The 22,227-nt window shown below is 35.9% G+C and overlaps 1 protein-coding gene across 14 annotated transcripts in view; it reads right to left on the bottom strand.

Annotated features, from left to right (window-relative positions):
- Positions 1-22,227, bottom strand: part of ANK3 (ankyrin 3) — a 703,328-nt gene that overhangs the window by 16,059 nt on the left and 665,042 nt on the right. For 8 of the 14 annotated variants that reach the window (XM_073019120.1, XM_073019121.1, XM_073019122.1 and 5 more), the window contains 4 exons: positions 19,111-19,242; positions 18,074-18,217; positions 14,416-14,506; positions 10,764-11,142 (listed from right to left, as the gene is read on the bottom strand). In XM_073019120.1, the coding sequence (XP_072875221.1) occupies positions 10,764-11,142; positions 14,416-14,506; positions 18,074-18,217; positions 19,111-19,242 (746 nt within the window). Of the gene's footprint in view, positions 1-10,763; positions 11,143-14,415; positions 14,507-14,773; positions 15,083-18,073; positions 18,218-19,110; positions 19,243-22,227 lie in introns of all 14 variants that reach the window. The other 6 variants (XM_007963375.3, XM_073019128.1, XM_073019129.1 and 3 more) reach the window with 1 other exon arrangement.

Below are 22,227 nucleotides of genomic sequence, written 5' to 3'. Positions count from 1 at the left end.
CGTGATATTTATCACTCTGGTTTATTTAAAAATTCATTCATTAAAGATAATACATACATTTTTTGAAAGATTATGAGAAAAGTTGAGGGTACAGAGAGAATATTGTTTTAAAGACTGAATCTTTCATAGCTCTTAAAATAAATGAGAATAACTGTGTCTGATATAGTTACATAGTTTATACACTGAAGTATCTTCATTGCTATAAGTAAAAAAAATAGATAAAATCAATACCAAGGGAATTTAAGATGATACCTTCTGATCTATGCACCCACAATCTATAAGAACATAAAGTTGTTTTGTAATAAAAAAAATAATGAGAACAAAACAATAGTGTTTTAGTCTTTATTCTGTCATTTTAAGTCAGAATTGCCTCTCTACTGGCTGTAACATATGGCAATCATAGAATGTGCTCACCATTGGCTGGCATTGACAAAATTATCAGAGCCACTATCTTTTACATTCCAGTAACATAGAGTTAGAATCTGGCTTTCTGGTTTGTTATCTAATTTTGGAGGGGAAACTCTGAGAGGTCTCACTCTGAGTTTTAAAAATAGAATACATTCTTAACTCTCCAGGGTGGGTGCCTATTTTCCTGTTCATAGACAGCTTGGTGGATTTAGATGGCTCCACAGTATCTCTCCACTAGCTCTATGATTGTATAATAAGACAGACTACTCAGCAAAAGTAGAACCATATCTGCAATACATTACCTTCATTTGTGTTTAAGATATGTGTCACTTATAGTCTGGGAGAACAAGGATAAAGATCTTAAGGATGGATTAGTATTCCAATGACCTATTGATCTTTCAGTCAAACTTCTTATTGAAAAGGTGAAATGGATAATGATGCTTGGCAGTGTACAGATGTGGCTTTGTTTTGTTTTAGGGAGAATGGCCAATCACAAAAATAGGTGCCTTCCTGGAAAAGTGAGATTCTAACTCTTTGTGTTACTGGAATGGAAAAGATAGTGGCTCTGATAATTTCATCAGTGCCAGCCAATGGTGAGAACATTCTATGATGGCCATATGTCACAATCAGTAGAAAGGCAGTTCTGGTTCAAAATAGCAGAAGAAAGACTAGAACACTATTGTTTTGCTAACAAAGTTTTGTTCTCATTTTTTTTTTCTTATTACAAAGTGACTTTGTGTTCTTACAGTTTGTGGGTGCATAGTTCATGACAATGGCTGGGACATTTAACTTGTTTTTCCTCACTGTGATATAGGTGGAATGAGAGAATAAAACAGGGTGTTTCTTGATCTTGTTTAGTGCATCCCCAATCTTGCTTATGACAAGTTTGAATAAGTGCAGTGAAGAGAGGGGAGAAAAACTGGGAAAATGTAGAGGTCTCATGTAAATGCACTAAAATTTGCAACACATTTTAAATGGGAGTGTTATTTGTATTTTCTATGGTTGGTGGTTTCGCATGTTTGGAAAAAACCCAAAATTTTATTTTAAAAGTAAAGTCATAAAGACAGCAAAAAAAAAGCCAACAAAAAGTAATGAAAGTTTTCCTTATAGCTTAAACATGAATGACAAATATTTTTGAGCTAACTTTTGGAAATGTCCACCTCTTTGAGTGATAGACAGTTAAAGAACCCAGGAAAATTGCTAAAATGGTATCCTATTGGGCAAGTAATGAATGAATCTTTTTGTGGGAAAAGATGCCAGTTAATTTTCAAATTGTCTGGACAATCTCTGAAAGGAACTATGAAGTAAGCATATGTATAAGCATAGTGAATACATACAAGCATATTGACTTAGATTAATAGCCTTACAAAAAGCAAAACCCTACTTATAAATAATAAGCCCAAATGAATAGGGGAATAGATTAGATAGGAAAGACAGTAGGGAGTCATAACATATGTTTTTAAAAAATTTACCCATCTTTAATTCTGTCAACTATATTAGAGACCAAATGTTACCTAGGAGAGAGCTCTGAGGCCTCTCTTCCATGGGAGAAAGTAATCTCAATGAGTTTTTAAAGTTCTTGAAAACACTTAGTACTTTTAAGTAAACAAAATTGTCTCCATGGTCTTGTTGACAACATCATTTCTGGCAACCTCCCTTCCCTTGCCCCTGACCATTATAAAGGAAAGTTATAGCACGTGTGGTGTTAAATTTTCAGCTCTGGTGACGGCCTTAATGAAAATTAACTGTACTTCCCTCTGGACTCCTGCTAGAAGCACTACATTTTATAACCTCTATTTCTCTTTGAATTTTTGAATAAAATGGAAGAGTGACAATATGAAATGTACCAATCTGCTTTGATGTATACATTAAAACTTGAATTGTCCAAAAATAGGATTGATGTGATATATTTTACAAAAAGCAAGTACTAAGCAATATCAATAGTATAATCCATTTTTCTATCTAAGAAACCTACATATTTTACACACATATTTGTACATGTGTGTAAAAACAATCTGAAGCTTGTGAACAGTGGCTACCCTCTGGGAAATGGAATGAACGGATAGAACTTACCATATGTTTGAACTGCCTGATTTAGGAGAAACATACATGTAAGCTCTTATTTAGAAAACCAGTAAAAATGTTGAAAAATTGAAATAAAAATACAGTTGTACTATATAGTAAAAATTTAGTTCTTTGAATTTTATGATGCTTCACAATAGTTTGGTTGTGTGTTGGTTTAAAGTTTTTTACCTTTGCAGTCACTGGATTTGCTAAGCAAATAAGGTAAACTCAGGACTGGTTGGTAACTTAAATTGCTTCTAAGCATTTGAAACCACTGTGATATTATCAAATTGTAGAGAGATCAAAATTTTATCAGCACATTCATTTAAGTCCCATGACAAATGGGAGATTTTGTTAACTTGACTCATAGGAGTTTGAAAACATTAAATGTAAAAAGTTAAAACTTCATAGAAAAAGAATGGATCCACTTTGAAAGCAAACAGAAAAATCACTGTCACCTCATTTATTACACAAATGGAATTCTAAGAAGACAGATTTGCCCAGACTTTCAGCAATCCAATTCTTAGCATACATACTGCTTCCTCTGGGAGATACTTCCCAGCCAGAGCTAGCTCTGGGAGGGATGGAACAACCCCAGAATAGTTTTCAGAACAGGGATACTAAGTGCTAGGGGCCTTACTATGGCAAACAGTGTTAACTATGCTGGTTCAGTCCACGTTTGGACAGCATCCATGAGGTAGGTCCAATTCCCAGCATTCCAGCCCCATCAAATGGTTCCCAGGAATGACAGCCCAATGCTGCCCTCTTCTGTGCCGCTGAAAAGGTCTGAATGGCCAAATACCTGATTTAGTCTAGCAAAAAGTTTTCCTTTTTCATTTGTTCTGGAAGAGAAATACATTTGTTCCTTAGTATCCACAGGGATTGGTTCCAGGACCTCTGCGGATAGAAAAATCTGCAGATGCTCAAGTCTCGGATATAAAATGGTGTAGTATTTGCATATAAACTACACACATTCTCCCATATACTTTAAATCACCTCTAGATAACTTATAATACCTAATATAATGTAAATGCTATGTGAATAATTATTATACTATGTTGCTTCTTACTTCTATTGTTTATTGTTTTATGTTCTGAAAATTTTAGATCCGAGGTTGGTTGAGTTTGCGCATGTGGAATGCCCAGATATGGAGGTCCAATTGTATAGTATCGTGGAAAATGCACTTCACTAGAGGGCTAGGGATTAGGTTCTAGTCCCAGAGCTGCTGCTGTCTGGCTGTGTGATTTTGAGTAAATAAATTTATCCATCCTGGCTAACACGGTGAAACCCTGTCTCTACTAAAAAAATACAAAAAAAAAAAAAAAAAAAAAAAAAAAAAAAAAAAAAAAAAAAAAACACTAGCCGGGCGAGGTGGCGGGCGCCTGTACTCCCAGCTACTCGGGAGGCTGAGGCAGGAGAATGGCGTGAACCTGGGAGGCGGAGCTTGCAGTGAGCTGAGATCACGCCACTGCACTCCAGCCTGGGCGACAAAGCGAGACTCTGTCTCAAAATAAATAAATAAATAAATAAATAAATCTCCAATCTTCAGTTCTGAGATCTTGGAAAGGGAGTAGTTTTAGTCTCAATGACCCATTCAGGTACTACATTCCCATTTTGTTTTTGACAAGAGATGATTCCCATGTCATATTTACCATATACTATTATAGTCCTTGAGCTCTTTTCCATTAGAAAGAGAGCAGCATATGGAACAAACAGAAGAGGAACAGAAGTGTGACTCTTTGCAATTGCCCCAAAAATTTGAACAGAAAAATAAAGTGTTTTTGTTATACCTATAGCTTCCAATGATGATTATAACTATTTTTTAGCCTTTGTTTTTTCCATCTCACATGAAAGATATCTGTCAAAGCTTGTTGGTGAATGATCCTATTGTTTATACAATGCCTTCCTCAGTTATAAAACCTAGTCTCTGATGACTCCACTCAATCTCTCTAAAATTACATTAACTTCAAGAAGTAATGGGGCTGGGTGCGGTGGCTCATACCTGTAATCCCAGCATTTTGGGAGGCCAAGGCAGGCGGATCACGAGGTCAAGAGATCGAGACCCTCCTGGCCAACATGGTGAAACCCCATCTCTACTAAAAATACAAACATTAGCCATGCGTGGTGGCGCATGCCTGTAGTCTCAGCTACTTGGGAGGCTGGGGCAAGAGAATTGCTTGAACCCAGGAGGTGGAGGTTGCAGTGAGCCGAAATTACACCACTGCGTTCCAGCCTGGCCACAGAGCGAGACTCCGTCTCAAAGAAAAAAAAGTATTTGGGGAGAATACAGACTACCCTGTTTTATGAAACCTACAACATTATAGTGGATTTTTGTCTTTTAAACCTAAGTTCTTAATAAAGATATTAATATGTTATAATCATATTTTAAGCTGAAAAACACAGATAACTTACTCTAAGAAAATTACTTAATAGCTAACTTGCTGGTGCATGTCTAGAATTCTGGGAGACCAAAGGAAACAGCCCTTATTGATTGGAGGGGTTTTTGTTTTTGTCTTCTCAGAGAAAAACTCCTTTATCCCCTGCCTTCCACTTTTTTTGCATGGCTCTATTTATTTTCTTTTGTCCCGGATAGAAGAAAGTCAACTTCCATCATGGGCAGCTATTATAAAGGAATGTGGTAGATTTAGATGTAACATTAGTATGTGGTATGTTAAGCATAAAAGACAACTTCAAAGCACTATGTGCTTTTTCTAGACGTTTCACTTTAAAATATCATTTCTTGAAGATACTGATTATGAGAATAGCAAAAACTCAGAAAAACTGAATCAAGCATTCCCCCATCCCATCCCAGAGAACAAGTGTGAGGTGACTGATTATGAGGATTTTATCGATAGCAGATTAAATACTTGCAAATGTGCTAGACAGCAATAAGTAATTTGGCTTGCTTATATATATGGAATTTTCAAAGAAGTGATTCATGGTTTTTAAGGGAACCTTATTGAGCTTACAACTGATTTGCAGGATAACTCAAAATTTAGACAAGGATTTATTTTCTTCCCTAATGTTTCCAGAGTCTTAGAAAAACTGTATTAGGGCAAATTTGGTGGAGTTTCTTCATGAAAGGTGAAAAGCAGCAGGATTAAGAAATTTTGGACACCCGTGCCAACTTCTCTGCTTTCTGTTGGGTCTCTTGACACTTTGGGATTGGATATGTTTGATAAATGGTTTTCAGTAGATATTCTCTTCCTGTCTAGGGCGGTAACCAAGAAGCTTCAAGTTATTTGGATCATATTCAAAAGGCTGTGCATTGAAAATGGCTTTCTAGTTCTCTGAACTCAATTATTCTAACCCTAAGAAAGAACTAATGACGAAGTATTGAAGACAAGTGGCAGACGGCAAGAAGCATTCTGTGGAATCTTACTATGCAAAAGGTAAGTGCTTCAACAGACCTTTGTGAAGGAAAGAAAGAATATTTATTAATAGCGTTTTCAATTGTGCCGTAATAGGGAGGAATTCTATTTTCCATTTTTTTAAATTGGCTCATATTCTTAAAAATACAGCTTGATTTTTTTTCTTGTGTGTTAGTAAAGTTAAACACCTATTTCAGATTTTTTTGTTTTACTTGACTTGTATTTTGTCACATATATCCATGCCAGGTTATAACCTCAACTTCTCAGCCACTGATTGCTTATGAAGAACTGGTTTTAATTTAATTCTTAAGGCAGTAGGAATTTGAGACTGAGAAGGAAGCCTTTTAATTCTTTCATTCTTTCTTCTTTATCTTGCCTCATACCTTGTTACAGTTTCAAAGGTTTCAATTGACCATTTCATTTGATATGAACTACTGTGTCACCAAGACAGAATCTTTGCTCATTCACATAACACTTCTTCAAGGAAAGCAGGATACAAATGCCAAGAATTCTCAAATAAAACTACAACCACCACATATCAAATAGGCCTATACAGAATACCATGCAACATAGTTTTTTTTTCCTTTTTGGTTGTTGTTTTTACAAGCTTTCAAGGGTGCAAAAGAAATTACACAAAGCTATTTCATGATCAAGCATGCTGAAATTTCAAAACCACAAGGAAGGAGTTTCTAACAGTACAGCAATGCCACATAATGATCCAGCTACAGGATACCTTTATAATCAAACGCCGGCGAATAACTCGGGTAGTGACTCTCCGTTCTTCCTCTGAGCTTGAATCACTCTCACTGTCTTTCAAGTCCTGATAAATGCATTTTTAGTATAATTTTACCATCACACTTAAAATAAAAGACATTCTGAGAAGGGAAATCAAGAAAGAATTACATTTACTTGATTTTTTTTTTTTCCAACTAAAGAAAATCATGATGTATATTTGTGAGAGTCTTTAAAAAAATTTAAGTGGAAGAAAAATTTTGGCCAGGATTCTAAGTGAAATTACTCTGTGCATGTGTGTGTGTATGTGTACAGGTAAAGATCAAGGTAGTTATAAGTTATTAAAAAATAATTATGGAGACTTTTGGCATCAGAAACTACAATTAATCATTCATATTCCTTTTAAAACTAGTTTAAAATCTATATTCATCTGCCATGATACCTTTGTAATTTGGGCCACATTTCATTTGATCTACAGAAAGAGGCATAATTTGGAGTTTTAGGAAATCTTGGTCAAATTTGACAACCTTATCAAAAGCTATTTTGAACTTTATTAAAAAGTAAAGAATCTAGCTGGGCGTGGTGGCTCACACTTGTAATCCCAGCACTTTGGGAGGCTAGGGCAGGTCGATCACTTGAGGTCAGGAGTTCGAGACCAGCCTGGTCAACATGGTGAAACCCTGTCTCTACTAAAATACAAAAACTAGCTGGGCGTGGTGGTGCACGCCCATAAGCCCAGCTCCTCAGGAGGCTGAGGCAGGAGAATTGCTTCAACCTGGGAGGCGGAGGTTGCAGTGAGCTAAAATTGCATCACTGCAGTCCAGCCTGGGCAATAGGGCAAGACTCCGTCTCAACAACAACAAAAAGTAAAGAATTTTTATTAGCATATCTTAGCACATATATCAAGAGATTAATATCAGCATAATTAGTACCTAACACATAACTGGTACTGAGGAAGAATTTATTCAAATAAATGAAGGAATAAATGTGTAAAAGCTTGCAATCTTTTTTTAAAGAACTGATTTGAAATTGGAATATAAAATAGAATACTTCACAGACAAGAATATAGTTACTGCACAAAATATTAATTTTTAGGCAAGAAAGGTGGGAATCTGGAAAAACTACGAAGGGGAAAATAGTTCATAATTTGAAGGAGAAAATATCTTTAGCTTTCACTTAGATGCCATGGGGAAGAGTATTTACTGAGTGGCTATATTTCTAAATTTTGATGTTGGAACTATGAAAATAATTCTTGTACTTTATCTTTGAAGTTAATTCATTACCTCAAATCTAATAGTCCCAGAGACAGAACTGAATTAACATCAACTGGAAAAATGAATTCCAGTATTTGTTTAAAAAAGTGGAAACAAAATAAAATTGCTATAGGAGGTACAGGTGTTAGATAAAATGCTTTATGAAATGCTAGTTGAATAGATATTAAACTAGGCCATTTTTTTCATCAACAGTAAACTTGACAACTTGACAAGTATTTTAAAATGTTAAACAGTAATATCAGCCTTGACTTTATAGGCCATTCACCTCAACAAACCACCCCACCGAACAATACTGTTTTAAAAGGAAATTGTAGCCACTATGCTTACAAGGAGTAAGAACTTGAACTAACTTTGCTATTATTATTTTAAAGTTTTCAGTAAAAGACAGTAAATTTAGGAGACTTAGAATGATCTAAGTATTGTGGAAGGAAGCTTTGCAAAGGCTCAAGAAGGCAGAAAGAGGTAAAAGGAATCTGTGTTGATGAAGGAAAAGAATTGTTAGTCAGTATTCTGGGATTAATGGGTTGGATGAGGCAAAAGGGAAAACTGAATGTGAATTATCTGTACATGGAATCTTAAGTTGAGGAAAGGTTTTCACTTGGGTGAATTCAAAAGTAGAACAACATCTATGTTAAAGTAAACACAAACAACAAACCTAGAATTGATTATAGCATAACCCTACAAAAAATCATGTGAGGCCACACCCCCTTACATAAAGAAAAAGTGGCCATTTGGTCATTGTTTCAGTTTCCACTTTTTCCCTGGAATCTCTGCTAACCTTAAAGTGAAAATGGAAGAAGAATCTCAGACTCAGGATTCCTTTTAGTGAATTATCTAGGAATTGGTGAAGGGAAAAACAAGGAAACCAAATGGAATTTTCTCAGTACTCCTTTGCCATGGGTCGCTGCATGGAAACAGGTGGAAAATAGCAGAATTTTACCTTATAACAGCAAGCAGTCATCCGTGTAAGAGCCGCACCCGGACTTTTGACCTGATTTTTTAGGGGATAAAAAGGGGTCTGTTTTCTGCGATCATACATCAGATGACCTAGTTGGTTGTTATTATACTACGGTATAGCCACAAACAACACATCCTAAACATCTTTGGATTTTTTGTGAGGTCAGGTTCATGTCTCCTAAAAGCTTTAATTCCATTATGGAATTTTTAGGTCATGAAGTCTTTACGCATTAGAAAGGACTTGAAACTAATACCAGAGGTACAAACTCATTTGCAAGAAATCTTGAAAATGTTTTCTAACGGCAAATTATTTTCCATTACTGACAAACTCGGCTGAGTTTCTACTCAGGGTTTAAAACGTAATTTTCAACAGTCTTTATGCCAATGGCCAGTATGATTTTCCAGTGGCCCATACTTATGCACATGTACTCACACAGCGGTGTTTATATATATGTGTATAGTAATTTGCCTTTAGAACTTTAACAGGCTTTTGCAGAATAAATATTCACAGGAAAAATACCACTATGTTATTGCTTCTCTCTATATTTTGTGGGATCATTTTAAAAGGAAACTTATCCAAAACTCACACCACTTAAATATACTAAGAGTCAAGTCAAAGACGGAAATCAATATTCAAAACCACACTTGTCAGGACGAAGTTAAAGAAAGGCCTGAAAAAGACTTAAAAGAGCTTAAAACTAAAAAAAAAAAAAATTAATAAAAATTTGGTGAAGGCAGTTATTAAATGAGCTGGAGATTATTTTAGGATCTCATTTAAGCAACTGATTACCACCCCAAATCTTATATCAAAGTAACTAACAGGGAAAAAATAGATGATCTGGAACTATACTTCCTCTTACTCTCCCTTCTAACAAGCCTGAAAATAGTCGAACATTGTCTGCAGAAGGGAAAAGGAAAGGATATGATTACTGATAAGCTGAGAATCAGCTCCTGAGCGATTGAGAGTTTGCTAAAAGTCTTCCTAAACCTCAAATCAATCTTAAACTCATTACTCTAGAGAAGACTTGTTTTTTCCTCCCAAAACACTAAAGTGGGTCTTCAGTGAACTGGGTATGTCTCAGCGAAAACTGCAAGTGCTACTATTAATCTCTGTCTATTGCAGAGTTGATGAAAAGACATAAAAATTGAGAGACTAAAAAGCAGTAAAAAATGTTGGAAACAGAGCTGGTTTTTATTTTCTTATATCCATGTATGAGTCATAATTTCAGTTTAAAATACTTTTAATGTCTAAAAATAGACTAACCCTCAAAGAAAAAAATCTATTAGATGGTACCACAAAAGTACAAAGAACAAGCAAATCTATCACAGTAAGGATTTAAAGTGATTAGAAACATGTTAAGACAATCATCATCAATTTATGTAAATTATAAAAATTATACTTCTAATTTTAAATTTCTAACTGCTGTCAACTCAGCTCACTTTAGGCTTAGAATTTCATCTCTTTAATTTTTAAAACACCCTTTTAGACAACAGACCATATAGAATAGAACTTAGATGGGTCAGATGCTATAGACTGTTTATGCCAAGGAGCCAGAAAGGATCAGAATGATTATCCTCCTCCCATAAGGAAGAACACGGAGTGGGAGTAGGAGTTAGGAGACCTAAATCCCAGATAAGATACTAGGTCTTAAACTAGTTACTTAACGTCTCTCTGGTTCTTGTCCCTCCTAAAAATGGCTAAACAGATACTTATTCCCTTTTACTGCACAATGAATGAAGGTATAATCAAATGGCATACATTTTACTAAGATCTTTTTTTACGTATGTGTTTAACTCAGTACTTTCTTTACCTCCACCATTAGTGCTACAATTTCACACATTTATAATTTAGGAATTGTAAAAAACCTTGGGCCCCAGGCTACAAGATTAATCCAAAGAAGTAAAGCATCAATACTTTCCATTTCAATGACTGCTACTGGATGACCAGATGACATACCTTTTGCTCAGACCCACTGGACCCCTCTTCTTCATGGAGGTTAAGCCTTGGCTTGCCATCTGCTGGAGAAGTCCTACTCATCTTTTTCATACTGACAGGCACACAGGGTTTAGTCTCTTCTATTACAAGCTTGCTGGTTTCTTCTAGAGATTTCTGATACGCTGCTAGTGGTGATGCTGGTTCTTCAACATGACCAGATCCATGTATTTTTGGTTTCAGAGTTTCCTTGGTACTCTGTTTTCCCACATCATTTTGGGATTCTGGAAAGTAAGATTTTGTCTTTGCTTCCGGAGTGATTTCTGTATGGCTTCCATTTGCTTCAAATTTTCCAGCTTCTCCTTTGAGATATGAGGTAATGGAATCTCTACACTGGTCAGGGCTGCAAAAGAAAATTTGCAAATTTACAATGGCAACATATGCCTGAATATAGGTTTCAGAAACTAAAGTTTTAAGAACTGTGTCTTTTGACTACTTCTGAAGACATAAAATAGAAAAGTTCGAAAAGTGTGGCCACTGGATTTAAAATGTAGCTGGGTGCAGTGACTCATGCCTGTAATTCCAGCACCTTGGGAGGCTGAGGCAGGCAGATCACCTGAAATCAGGAGTTTAAGACCAGCCTGGCCAACATGGCGAAATCCCATCTCTACTAAAAATACTAAAATTAGCCAGATGTGGTGACACGTGCCTGTAATCCCAGCTACTCGGGAGGCTGAGGCAGGAAAACTGCTTGAACCCAGGAGGTGGAGGTTGCAGTGAGCTGAGATTGTGCCACTGCACTCCAGCCTGGGTGACAGAGTGAGACTCTGTCTCAAAATAAATAAATAAAATGTAAGGGGCTCTCATGGGTGAGGTGTCAGGAGGGGCTACACAGCTTCTGGACATCCCCCATATCTCAGTTGCCAAATTGCCTAGCTATGCTCTCATCTAAATATACAAATTGCAGTTCTATAGTTACTTGAATTATATCATCTTGATGAGTGATCCTGAGAGGCTCATGGACATACCTAGAGTTCCAAGCCCACCAATCTTAAAGGAGAAGATATTTCAGAATGCTTTTCTATCACCAGTAAAAAATAACCTGCTGGTCAGACTCATGGTTCTAGCCTGTATTCCCAGCACTTTGGGAGGCTGAGGCAGAAGGGTCCCTTGAGCCCAGGAATTTGAGTTTGGCCTGGGTGATGTGGTAAAACCATGTCTCTACCAAAAAACTACAAAAATTAGTGGGCACAGAGGTGCACTCCTGTAGTCGCAGCTACTTGGGAGGCTGAGGTGGGAGGATCACTTGAGCTTGGGAGGCAGAGGTTGCAGTGAGCAAAGATTGAGCCACTGTACAAAAAATTGCGCCCTGTCTCCAAAAAAGAACAAAACACATTCCTGTGGTCAAGACTGTGGTATTCCCCCAAGAACCCCAAATTCCAATTCTTTGTATATGTTTTCAGTCATGAATCCTGTCGTTACTTTTCCAACTCTAATACCTTTACTTGAATCTCATTTTTCTCTCCTCTTGACCTCTGCTAATCTCACTAGTGAGTTGAGTGTTGCACACTCTTTTCTACCTACTGAGAGAACTGTTTTTCCCTTAACTATTAAAATTCTTTCCTTTCCAATGCTTTCTTTTAAATTGACTTCTAAGTTTTCTACAAGTTTCAGTATAGACTATTTTTCACTTTTTTTGTAGCTTGTGTATTATTTTTAGCATGTTTGCTTATTATCGCTAGAAGGCAATAACTAGTACAATGCTTTATAATATATACTTATATATGTGTGTGTATTCCTTTAAATCAGATTCTGATTATCTGAACATACTTAGAAGACATCTATAGCACACTCTATTCTTTATGTGTAAGGATAAATAATCCAAGCATACTGTGAAGGTCTTGTAACATATAGCTTTATTTGACTTTGGTTTAATTTTCTACTCCCCAGTCCACATTGCTTGCGTACATTCTTTTACCCTACATATTCTGAAAACAGGAGCAAAGTGACTGGCATTTTCCTCCTTCTGTGGAACTAGGGGATTCACTAGTGTTTTTTCTATATAACTCACTGGCAGAGCCTATATAAAACAAGGAATTTCAGCTGGTTTAATAACAATGAACACCTTTCCTATATCTATTCCCTGATATGTAACTATAAATTGTGTGACTATATCTGAACATGAAAATAAGTACTGTTTGCCATCTTCTTTGCAATTGTCTCTTTTGTAGGCTGTAGAGAGAATTCATTCATGCCTGCAATTTTTCAGAAGTAGTTTTGTAACCTCCCTCTTTGGGAATTTTTACTGAGCAAGAAGCTTATTAATGACATAAAAATATAAAATATGGTTATGAAATAATGTAAGTAATGATTTGAGTCCAACTTAACTTGTGTCCAACTTAAGTTTATCACTAGCTGTCACTGAAGTAAAATATGTTTTAGTCTAATGTGTATGTAAATAAAAATAATGCCTAGTGCTACTGAGAAATTACTATTTGTGTCAGTCATTTGGTAGACATACATCCTCTCTTTTTCTATCCATACATCTGTTTAAGGAAGGTAGTAGTATTCTTATATTTAAAGATAATTAGAGTGACATTCTTAGAGCTTAGACATTCATCCCAAATCACAAAGTACATTCCTAATGGTGGTGGGATTTGAACCTATGTCTCAGATTCTAGACTCTCACCTTTCTAGAGCAAGGCCAGTATAAGAATTCACCAGATTCATGACCAGGAAATTATTTTGGGTAAAGGCAAATATTCATCATGGCAATATTATTTGGTGTAAACAACTGTGTATCTTTCAAATTATGAAAAACAGGACTCGTGGAAAAATAGAAGGATATATAAAATCAGTTTTTCCTAGTGTGGTAGGAGAATGGATGGCTTTTCTTTTTGCTTCTCTGCACTTTTTACATTAAATCATTTAAAAAATCATGCATAGAAGAAAATCCATCAAAATCTTATTGGTAGGTGATGGGGTGTATTGATTTGTTTAATCACATTTTAAGTTTTAATAATGAGCATATTTATGTTTGCAGTTAGGAAAAAAACAGTAATGTTTATATTTCTCAACAACATGGACTTTCATTCATCATTATTCTCATTTTTTTGAGACAGAGTCTCACTCTGTCGCCCAGGCTGGAGCGCAATGTTGTGATCTCCACTCACTGCAACCTCCACTTCGTGGGTTCAAGTAATTCTCCTGCCTCAGCCTCCTGAGTAGCTGGGATTACAGGTGGGTGCCACCACACCTGGCTAATTTTTGTATTTTTAGTAGAGATGAGGTTTCACCACATTGGCCAGGCTGGTCTCGAACTCCTGACCTCAGGTGATCTGCCCACCTCATTATTTTAAATGAACAAGAATTACTGGCTATATGAAAAGAATCATACAAGTAACAAAGTAGAAAATAGTATTCTAAAGTAAAGATGACATATACATCTTGGGCATGTATGTAATTTTTCTTGCATTTTATTTCAGCCTCTCACTAGTTTTGAATTTAAATTCACTTTCCTTTCCAGATTAGCATAATGAACTGGTCTTCAAAGGAGGTTTTATCCCAGAACTAGAATGGTAATTTAGAAGAAGTCACTGCTAAAAAGCATGTATTTAAGATAAACTATTACCAAGTAACCTGTGTTTCACTTTCCTTTTTTTTGAAACAGCCATACCTGTCATCCAGTCGATCTAGTAACCCACCAGTTACTCTTCGAGCTTGAGCGGGAGCCTCTAGGTTTCCACTTGATGTCTCATTCTGCCAACCTGTAATTGAAGACATTTCCAGTTCTGCTTGCTGAACACGCTTAAGAATAGCCTGTACTTTTTCTTCTGTCATCTCCTCAGACTCTACTCCTTCTTCAAGTTGAATGTCCTCAAATAGAGATTTGAGTTTCTCTTCCGTCATCTCCTCATCAGGACCAGATTTTCCTTTCTCCTGCTGTTCAGAGCTTACTCCTAGTTTTCTAGGCTCTGCTGGTTTAACATCTTTTGGGGACCCAGCCAAATTTCCAAGGTATTGAGGATACTCACTCAGACATACATTCTCCAACTGGCTCTCATCTACATCCACTGCTTCAGGCATTTCTGTTAAAGGCACTGAGTCTTCCAGTTTGCTGTCTTCTAAGGAAGTGTCTTCTGCAGTTACGACTGGAGGTCCATCTGCGGAATGCTCTATGTTCCCCTGGGAAGGCACTAGCCCATCACTCAGTCTACTGGGGGTTCTAAGGGGAGATTCTATGCTAGAGATATCACTAAAATAATCATCTTGCTGGAAAGGGGTAGGTGGTGTGTAGTGCAACCCTGTGGGGGTTTCCAGTTCCACTTGAAGGGAAGGATAACCTATGGAAGACAGTACATTTGGACTGACTGGAATGAATTAGAATACATCAAACAAAAACACATGGAATGACTAAAATTATATCAGGCATGAAAATGTATGATGAATTACAGATTAATGTCGATAAATTTATCGGTTTAGTTCAATTAAATGTAACACAATGAAATAAAAAAGCCTAGTGCAAACTCCAATAAAATAGAATACTAATTGAGCTATCAATTGTTTCTGTTTTAGAAATTATGATACAATAAGTAAATATGCACACTAATCCAGAGTATGCAGACTAATCCAATATAAAGTTAGTTGTCATTATATGAGATACTTATTATCTTTCTATATTTAGCATGCAAAGTTCATACTGTGGTGGACTGAATACAGCAAGCCACAAGAAACCAATTTTTGTAATTAATTACCTACAACTTATTTTAAGAACTGTACATATGAGCAATGCAACCTAGTTCTTCTTTCACATGAAATTATAGCACAGAAAAATGGATTTAATCTTTGGAAAGAAATTATTATTAGATTTTAGAGCAGTGGCACTGGGAAAAAAATTTTAAAAGATGTTAAGAAAAGGATTGAAAACACAGACCAAGTTTAAAAGACTCCATGTAGTTCTAGGGTGTTGTACAAAAACAGATATGACCAGGATGAAAGGGTTGTGGAGTACATGAAGGTCTTGGTGAAGTTGGTGGTAGGGTCCACTCAGAACCACGAATCAAATAAAGAGAAATGATACACAACAGAGATAGTAGGAAAACCATTTGCAAGGAGCACTCTGAATATTCACGACAATGCTATGAAACACAGAGTTTATTAACCAGCCTACGCAAAAGGGGAGAGGGGAGCTAATCCCTTGTTTTAAACATTGCTGCATGGACTATGGAAGCATTTTTCTGCCTTAGCAGAGAGAAAAGTCAACAATGGTCTGGTCATGGTGAGGAAAGGAAGTTTCATAAAAGTTCAATGAAGAGGAGAGACAGGAAAAAAGCAACGAAGCACAGTTTCTGAATTGTTGGTCTACAAAATGAAAGTCTAATTTTTCCATCAGTCCAAGGTAAATACCAACTTAGCTGCTGTTGTAAACTCAAATTGCTATAGGTAAGTGAACATTTTTCAGTTATGGTCATCTATAAAGCAGATGCTTGTTGAACAGCTGGCTAAGACTAGCTGAGGGTTATAATCTGCCTTAGTGAAATTACTTCATATACATGTTTCTAAATTTCCCTAAGAAATTTTGAACAAGGAATTTAAAAATATTAAGATACAGCAACAAAAAGCCCTTTCATTTTTGACTATATTTTAAGGATATTCCAATTTAAAAATGTTCAAATTAAATAAAGCTTTCAACACTACTTCTGTTGTGCTCTGATGATTGTTTTTATTAGAGTTACTTAAAAAATATTTTTCCCAATAAAGAATATAAGAAGATTGTATAAACTATAACTTATCAATAATTTAAAATTTGATAAGATGATCTATATTTATCTGGTGCAAAAAGCATGTGGTTACTAATATATGGCCTTGCATGTAAGACAAAGCCTCAAAGGGAGCATTTTTCCAAGGTGCTATGGTCTTTATAAACTTAAAAAGAACCACTTTTTACTTCATTACCTATTGTGTTTGTTACATGGATAACAAGTATGCTTTAAATCTTTTGTTGACTTAAACTTTTTTTAAGAGACAGACTGTGCTCAGCCAGACTTAAACTTTTTAATAAGCAGAAACTTTCTAAGAATTTTGAGATATTCTTCCACAAAATACATGCAGAATTCGAAGTTAATTAGAAGTTAGTGACTCTTGTTAGTCTAACTTTCCCAGTTTAAAAATGGAATAGTAGAAAAATATCCTTAGTTCCTATTCCTACCTCCATACCATCATCAAATTTTCTACTCAAAATTCATTATAGAGGCTAGGTGGGGTGGCTCATGCCTGTAATTCCAGCACTTTGGGAGGCAGAGGCGGGTGGATCACTTGAGGTCAGGAGTTCGAGACCAGCCTGGCAAACATGGTGGAACCTCATCTCTACTAAAAATACAAAAAATTAGCCGGGTGTGGTGGCGCACGCCTGTAATCCCAGCTACTCGGGAGGCTAGACAGGAGAATGGCTTGAAGCCAGGAGGCAGAGGTTACAGTGAGCTGAGATCATGCCATTGCACTCTAGCTTAGGAGATAGAGCGAGACTTCGTCTCAAAAACAAAATAAAAATTCATTGTAGGAATAAATTTTCATATGTGAATGTAAGACGGGACTATTTTGAAAAACAGAGGAAGATATTTATCATGTTTTTCTTAATATTTCAGTGAAAAAAGCACCAATTTACATAGTGAGGAAAAAATGACAAGATTATTATATAAATTAAGCTAATGTGAAAGAGGAATTATTATTAGTAACATCTATGCCGATTGAATTAGAAATTGCACTACCTTTGAGATCAAGTAGTTTTCCCAAAGAATAAATGGCAGCATATTCATGAAGTTAAAATAACAATGCTAAATAACTAAAGCACTTACTTGAATGATACATTCAATTTTTTCAGTGCACATTTAAATATTTGGTGCCACAACAGTAAATTGCCATTTTACCTTACAATTTGTATACTATATGCTTACACTTTACTCAATACCTTGCTTCTTTGATAAAAATGGCTCATCATTTGTTTGACCTATATATGAATAAAAGAGGTAACTAGTTTGGGTTAATTAAAAGTGACAAAAGATATTTAACTTTTATGAAATATTAGAAATACCAACTCTTTCAGATACCTTAGGTGTTCATACTTCATGATTTCTATTGTGTATAAAGAGGTATTTACCAAGTTTGCTCTGATATCAGAGTGTTTATTTGCAGACTCTGGCAGAGAAAATGCTGTGAAAATGAGAAACTAAGTCAAGCAAATCACAGTTTAGTTGCTTTTAAGTGACTGCCTTGTCTGACTGCACTTTCAAATTTTATCAAATGATTAAATAAATATGAACACTAAATTCAATTACCATCAACAGGGTCATGGAAAACATTGTTCTCATCTGCAAAACTTCTGGTGCCTGAAATATTTCCATAATCAAATATTGGTCCTTCTAGCAGTGTCACTATATCTATTCGATTAATTTTTGTCAAGACCGAAGTTAAGGCATCAGCTGAAAAGGAGAAAAAAAAGTTGAAAACTCAATTAAATTAGGTTCTTTCAGTCAGCACAATATCTACAGAAAGGCATGGCTTTTGCAGCCCTGTTGACATTTTAGCTCCTTCTTACTCCATCTCTGCAATCTCCCTATCCAGAGGACTCAGAATGCTCGCTGCTACAGGGAGGGTGTCAGAGTCTTAATCACTTTGTAAAGCTGTGTTCCACTGGAACAGTGCCTTAAAATAGCTAGATTCCTTTTGGTTATAAGGGGATCTAATAAAGCTAAAGTTTCCTTTCCTGTTAGAATGCCAAAATAGGTCACCCTTATATTTGGTACTTAGCATTTTAATGACTTTCTGGGGTCAAGTTGACATAGGCAAACCCGCAATAATGTATTCCACATTGTTGTGGGTTGGCACTTGCCAAAATATAGGACTACCACCCAATCCCACCAGCCAACAAAACCAAACCCAGCAACAGTAGAGCCAACCAAGCTGAGTAAAACTATTTGCTCCCCTAATATGACCCTGTCGTCCCTCTCTGCACATCTGCCTCCAACCATAATGGTAACTTCGGAGTGTTTCTGATCACTGTGTCCCATGATTTAACAACTAACATTATTTTTTTTGCAGTTTTAATGGTCACAGACAGAATGACAGGTCAAATGCGAAAATTCCCTGCTACTTGCTTTCCAAAAAACTTCTGAAGAATAGAAATTTAGACTGTTAATACTAAATTAAACAAGTATAACGTCAAAAAACTTGCTATTACCTCATGATCACTTATTTTTCTATATTAAAGATTACAGAAAATTAGAATAATACTTGAATGAACCTAACAGTTGGCTTATCTAAAATATTACATTTATGCAGTTTTGAAAGTTAAAATAATGTAATTTCGGCATACTTGTGGCATTTTTTCCGTCTCTGGTAACCCATTTTTTTAATAACATGAAGCTTTGAGAAATTAAAGAATTTGGGTTTTCCACACGTATTTGATTGATTTCATCCACTGAAAAATTCAGTTCCCTTGCCAGTTCTGTAGAAAAGAAAGAGAGTTACTAAGATTGCATATTCTACTTTTATCACACGTTTCATAAAAGTAATTCTCAATTGCCACAAAAAGAAAAGGGAATTTTATAGTCAAGCTCAAGTACAGCCTCAGACATTAATTTTTATATACTTGGTTTCATAGCAAAGTAGTGACCATACGCAGGCTGTGACTTAACTCTCCTTAGGTAATGACTTATAATCAGATTTTTTTTTTTAAAGACCATCTCATAAAGATTTTTAGACTTAGGCTGGGCACAGTGGACCATACCTATAATCCCAGTACTTTGGGAGGCTGAGGCAGGTGGATTGCTTGCACCCGAGTTTGAGACCAGCCTGGGCAACATGGCAAAACCCCCATCTCCGCACACACACAACAACAACAAAAATACAAAAATTAGCCAGGTGCAGTGGCGCATGCCTGTAGTCCCAGCTACTCAGGAGGCTGAGTTGGATCACTTGAGCCCAGGAGGCAGCGGATGCAGTGAGCTGAGACTGGGCCACTGCACTTCAGCCTGGGCAATAGAGCGAGACCCTATCTAAAATAATAAAAAAGATTTTTGGAGTTTGCAAAGGGGATGTTTCATGATTCTTTTAACTCAGCCAAATTCTCTACAATCTGAGCAAATTACAAGATACGTAGAGGTATACAATTCATGTATATGGCACAAGAGATGCTGATAGGGTTTGTGCTAAGCAATCTTCATGAAGATGTCTTTTAGTCACATAATATTCCACCCTCTATGCCTTCAAGTTTCATAAACTCCACACAGGAGGTTATATGATGACTCCAGGCCAGATCATCTTATATGATCTGAAGCTACTGAGTAAAAAAATAAAAGGGAGACAGCTTTCTGTCCATCTACTTGTATATACTCATATATACTCATATTCAATCTTGTAAATTGCAGAGTGTCTTTGGAAAGATACATATGATCTCAGTATTAGTGGCTGCCAGGGAAGAGGGAAACTTAGGAGTCAGAGAAGGGAAGGAGACTTAGTTCCCACTGTATTTTTTTTATATTAAAACAATTTATCAAGTGTGTGTTACCTTAAATGATAACAAAAAGTAAGAAATGGGCAAAAATGATCCCATGGAAAAGGAATTGGTCAAGACTCTATCCCCCTTACAAAATACTTCCAGCAATTTTGCAAAATGCATTCAGAGACTCAAAAAAGTCCATTATCTTTTGACCAAGTGATTCACATTTAGAAATTTACCCTGACAATATATGAGTTGTATACAATGATTTATATACATGAATGTTCATTGAAAACAATCGCATGTTGAACAAAAGGATAAGAGTTAATTTAAGGCAGTGGCTTGCAAACAACTGTTGTGATCATGGCCTACAGTTAGAAATACATTATATATCATGGTGTTTACATAAATAAAATCAGATCTCCACAGAGCAAAATTTAGCCTTAATACACGTAATACACAGTCATTTTCTTTTATATAATATTCCATTTAAAAACAAAAACAAAGCATGAACTGATTTCACGTGTCATTGAAGCATTGTGAACCACAGTTAGAAAACCACCATCATAAGGTACATCTATTGGATATTTTTTATGCATTAAAACCAAGATCAGAAAATACTGAATTTTGTAGAAAGATACCGTTACAAATAAGCAGATTACATTGTATGTATAACATTATAAAAAGTTCTTATTTTAAAAAAAGCACATAAGATGTTAATAGTGGTTTCGAGGGACAGATGTAAATTTTGTTCTCTTAAATGCTTAATATTCTTAATAATTATCATTGAGCATACAGTAATTCTAGTTAGAGAAGTTATTTTTAGTTCTTGATCTCTGTGTCTTAAGAGACAATACTCCTACTGCCCAATAAGCCTTCATGACAAAACTGTATCCATTGTCTAGAGACTTAATAAAGAGCAAAGACACTGACACTAGGAATTTTAGGTTTATGGCTTTTTGTCTGGCTACTATGCCATATCTCCAAAAATTTACTCTGACTGTATTTGCTTAAGGAAAAGAACAGTTCTCGGCATATAATAATGCAAAACAAACATTTGCTCCAGTATATTTTCAGATTACAATGTCCAATGTTAAAATAGAAATTTGATATTAGTAAATATTTATACATAATAAATTACCATTAACTTTCAACTGCCTACAAAACATTACTCAGACCACCTATCTTTTCAGAACTCCACTCAGCTCCCAGCCATTAGCAGTATACCTGAGAGCAGAGACTAGGCTGATGAAGAGAGGAGGGTTTGATATGGGGTAGTGGTGGTGGGGGTGGACGGGGACTGAGGGCATTCAAAGGAAAAAACAATTAGATGAAATTGCTTCCTATTATCTAGTTTCATATTCTCCAATTAAATAGAGGTAACTATATGGAATGTATGTTGCTAATGGTATGCAAGATGAATTTAGAGGTGATGATAATGAATATTTATTATTTGGCCATGCATTAAAAAATATACTTAACCCATAAAACTTAAAATTTCTGATTCATGTGAGGTAGGATTTTAAGGGTCCTGTTAAGCTCAGAATTACAATGCAGAATTGTCCAATTTGTCCAAATGATACGAAATCTCATTATCTTTTATTTTATTTTGTTTTACTGAGATGGAGTCTTGCTCTGTTACCCAGTCTGGAGTGCAGTGGTGTGATCTCAGCTCACTGCAGCCTCTGCCTCCCGGGTTCAAGCGATTCTCCTGTCTCAGCCTCCCGAGTAGCCAGGACGACAGGCATGCACTGCCACACCTGGCTAATTTTTGTATTTTTAGTAGAGACAGTGTTTCACCATGTTGGGTAGGCTAGTCCTGATCTTAAGTGATCTGCCTGCCTTGGTCTCCCACAGTGCTGGGATTACAGGCATGAATTTTACAGACTTCAACTTTTGTGAATTAAATGTATTTATTTACGTACTTATCGTATTTTAAAAATCACATTAAAAAATTTTTAATTCAAAATTTAAACTGTCATTGTTTTCTTG

The sequence above is a fragment of the Chlorocebus sabaeus genome, chromosome 9 (assembly GCF_047675955.1).
Source record: "Chlorocebus sabaeus isolate Y175 chromosome 9, mChlSab1.0.hap1, whole genome shotgun sequence".
In the NCBI taxonomy this organism is placed as follows: domain Eukaryota; kingdom Metazoa; phylum Chordata; class Mammalia; order Primates; family Cercopithecidae; genus Chlorocebus; species Chlorocebus sabaeus.
This window is presented reverse-complemented; position numbering and strand designations above follow the sequence as displayed.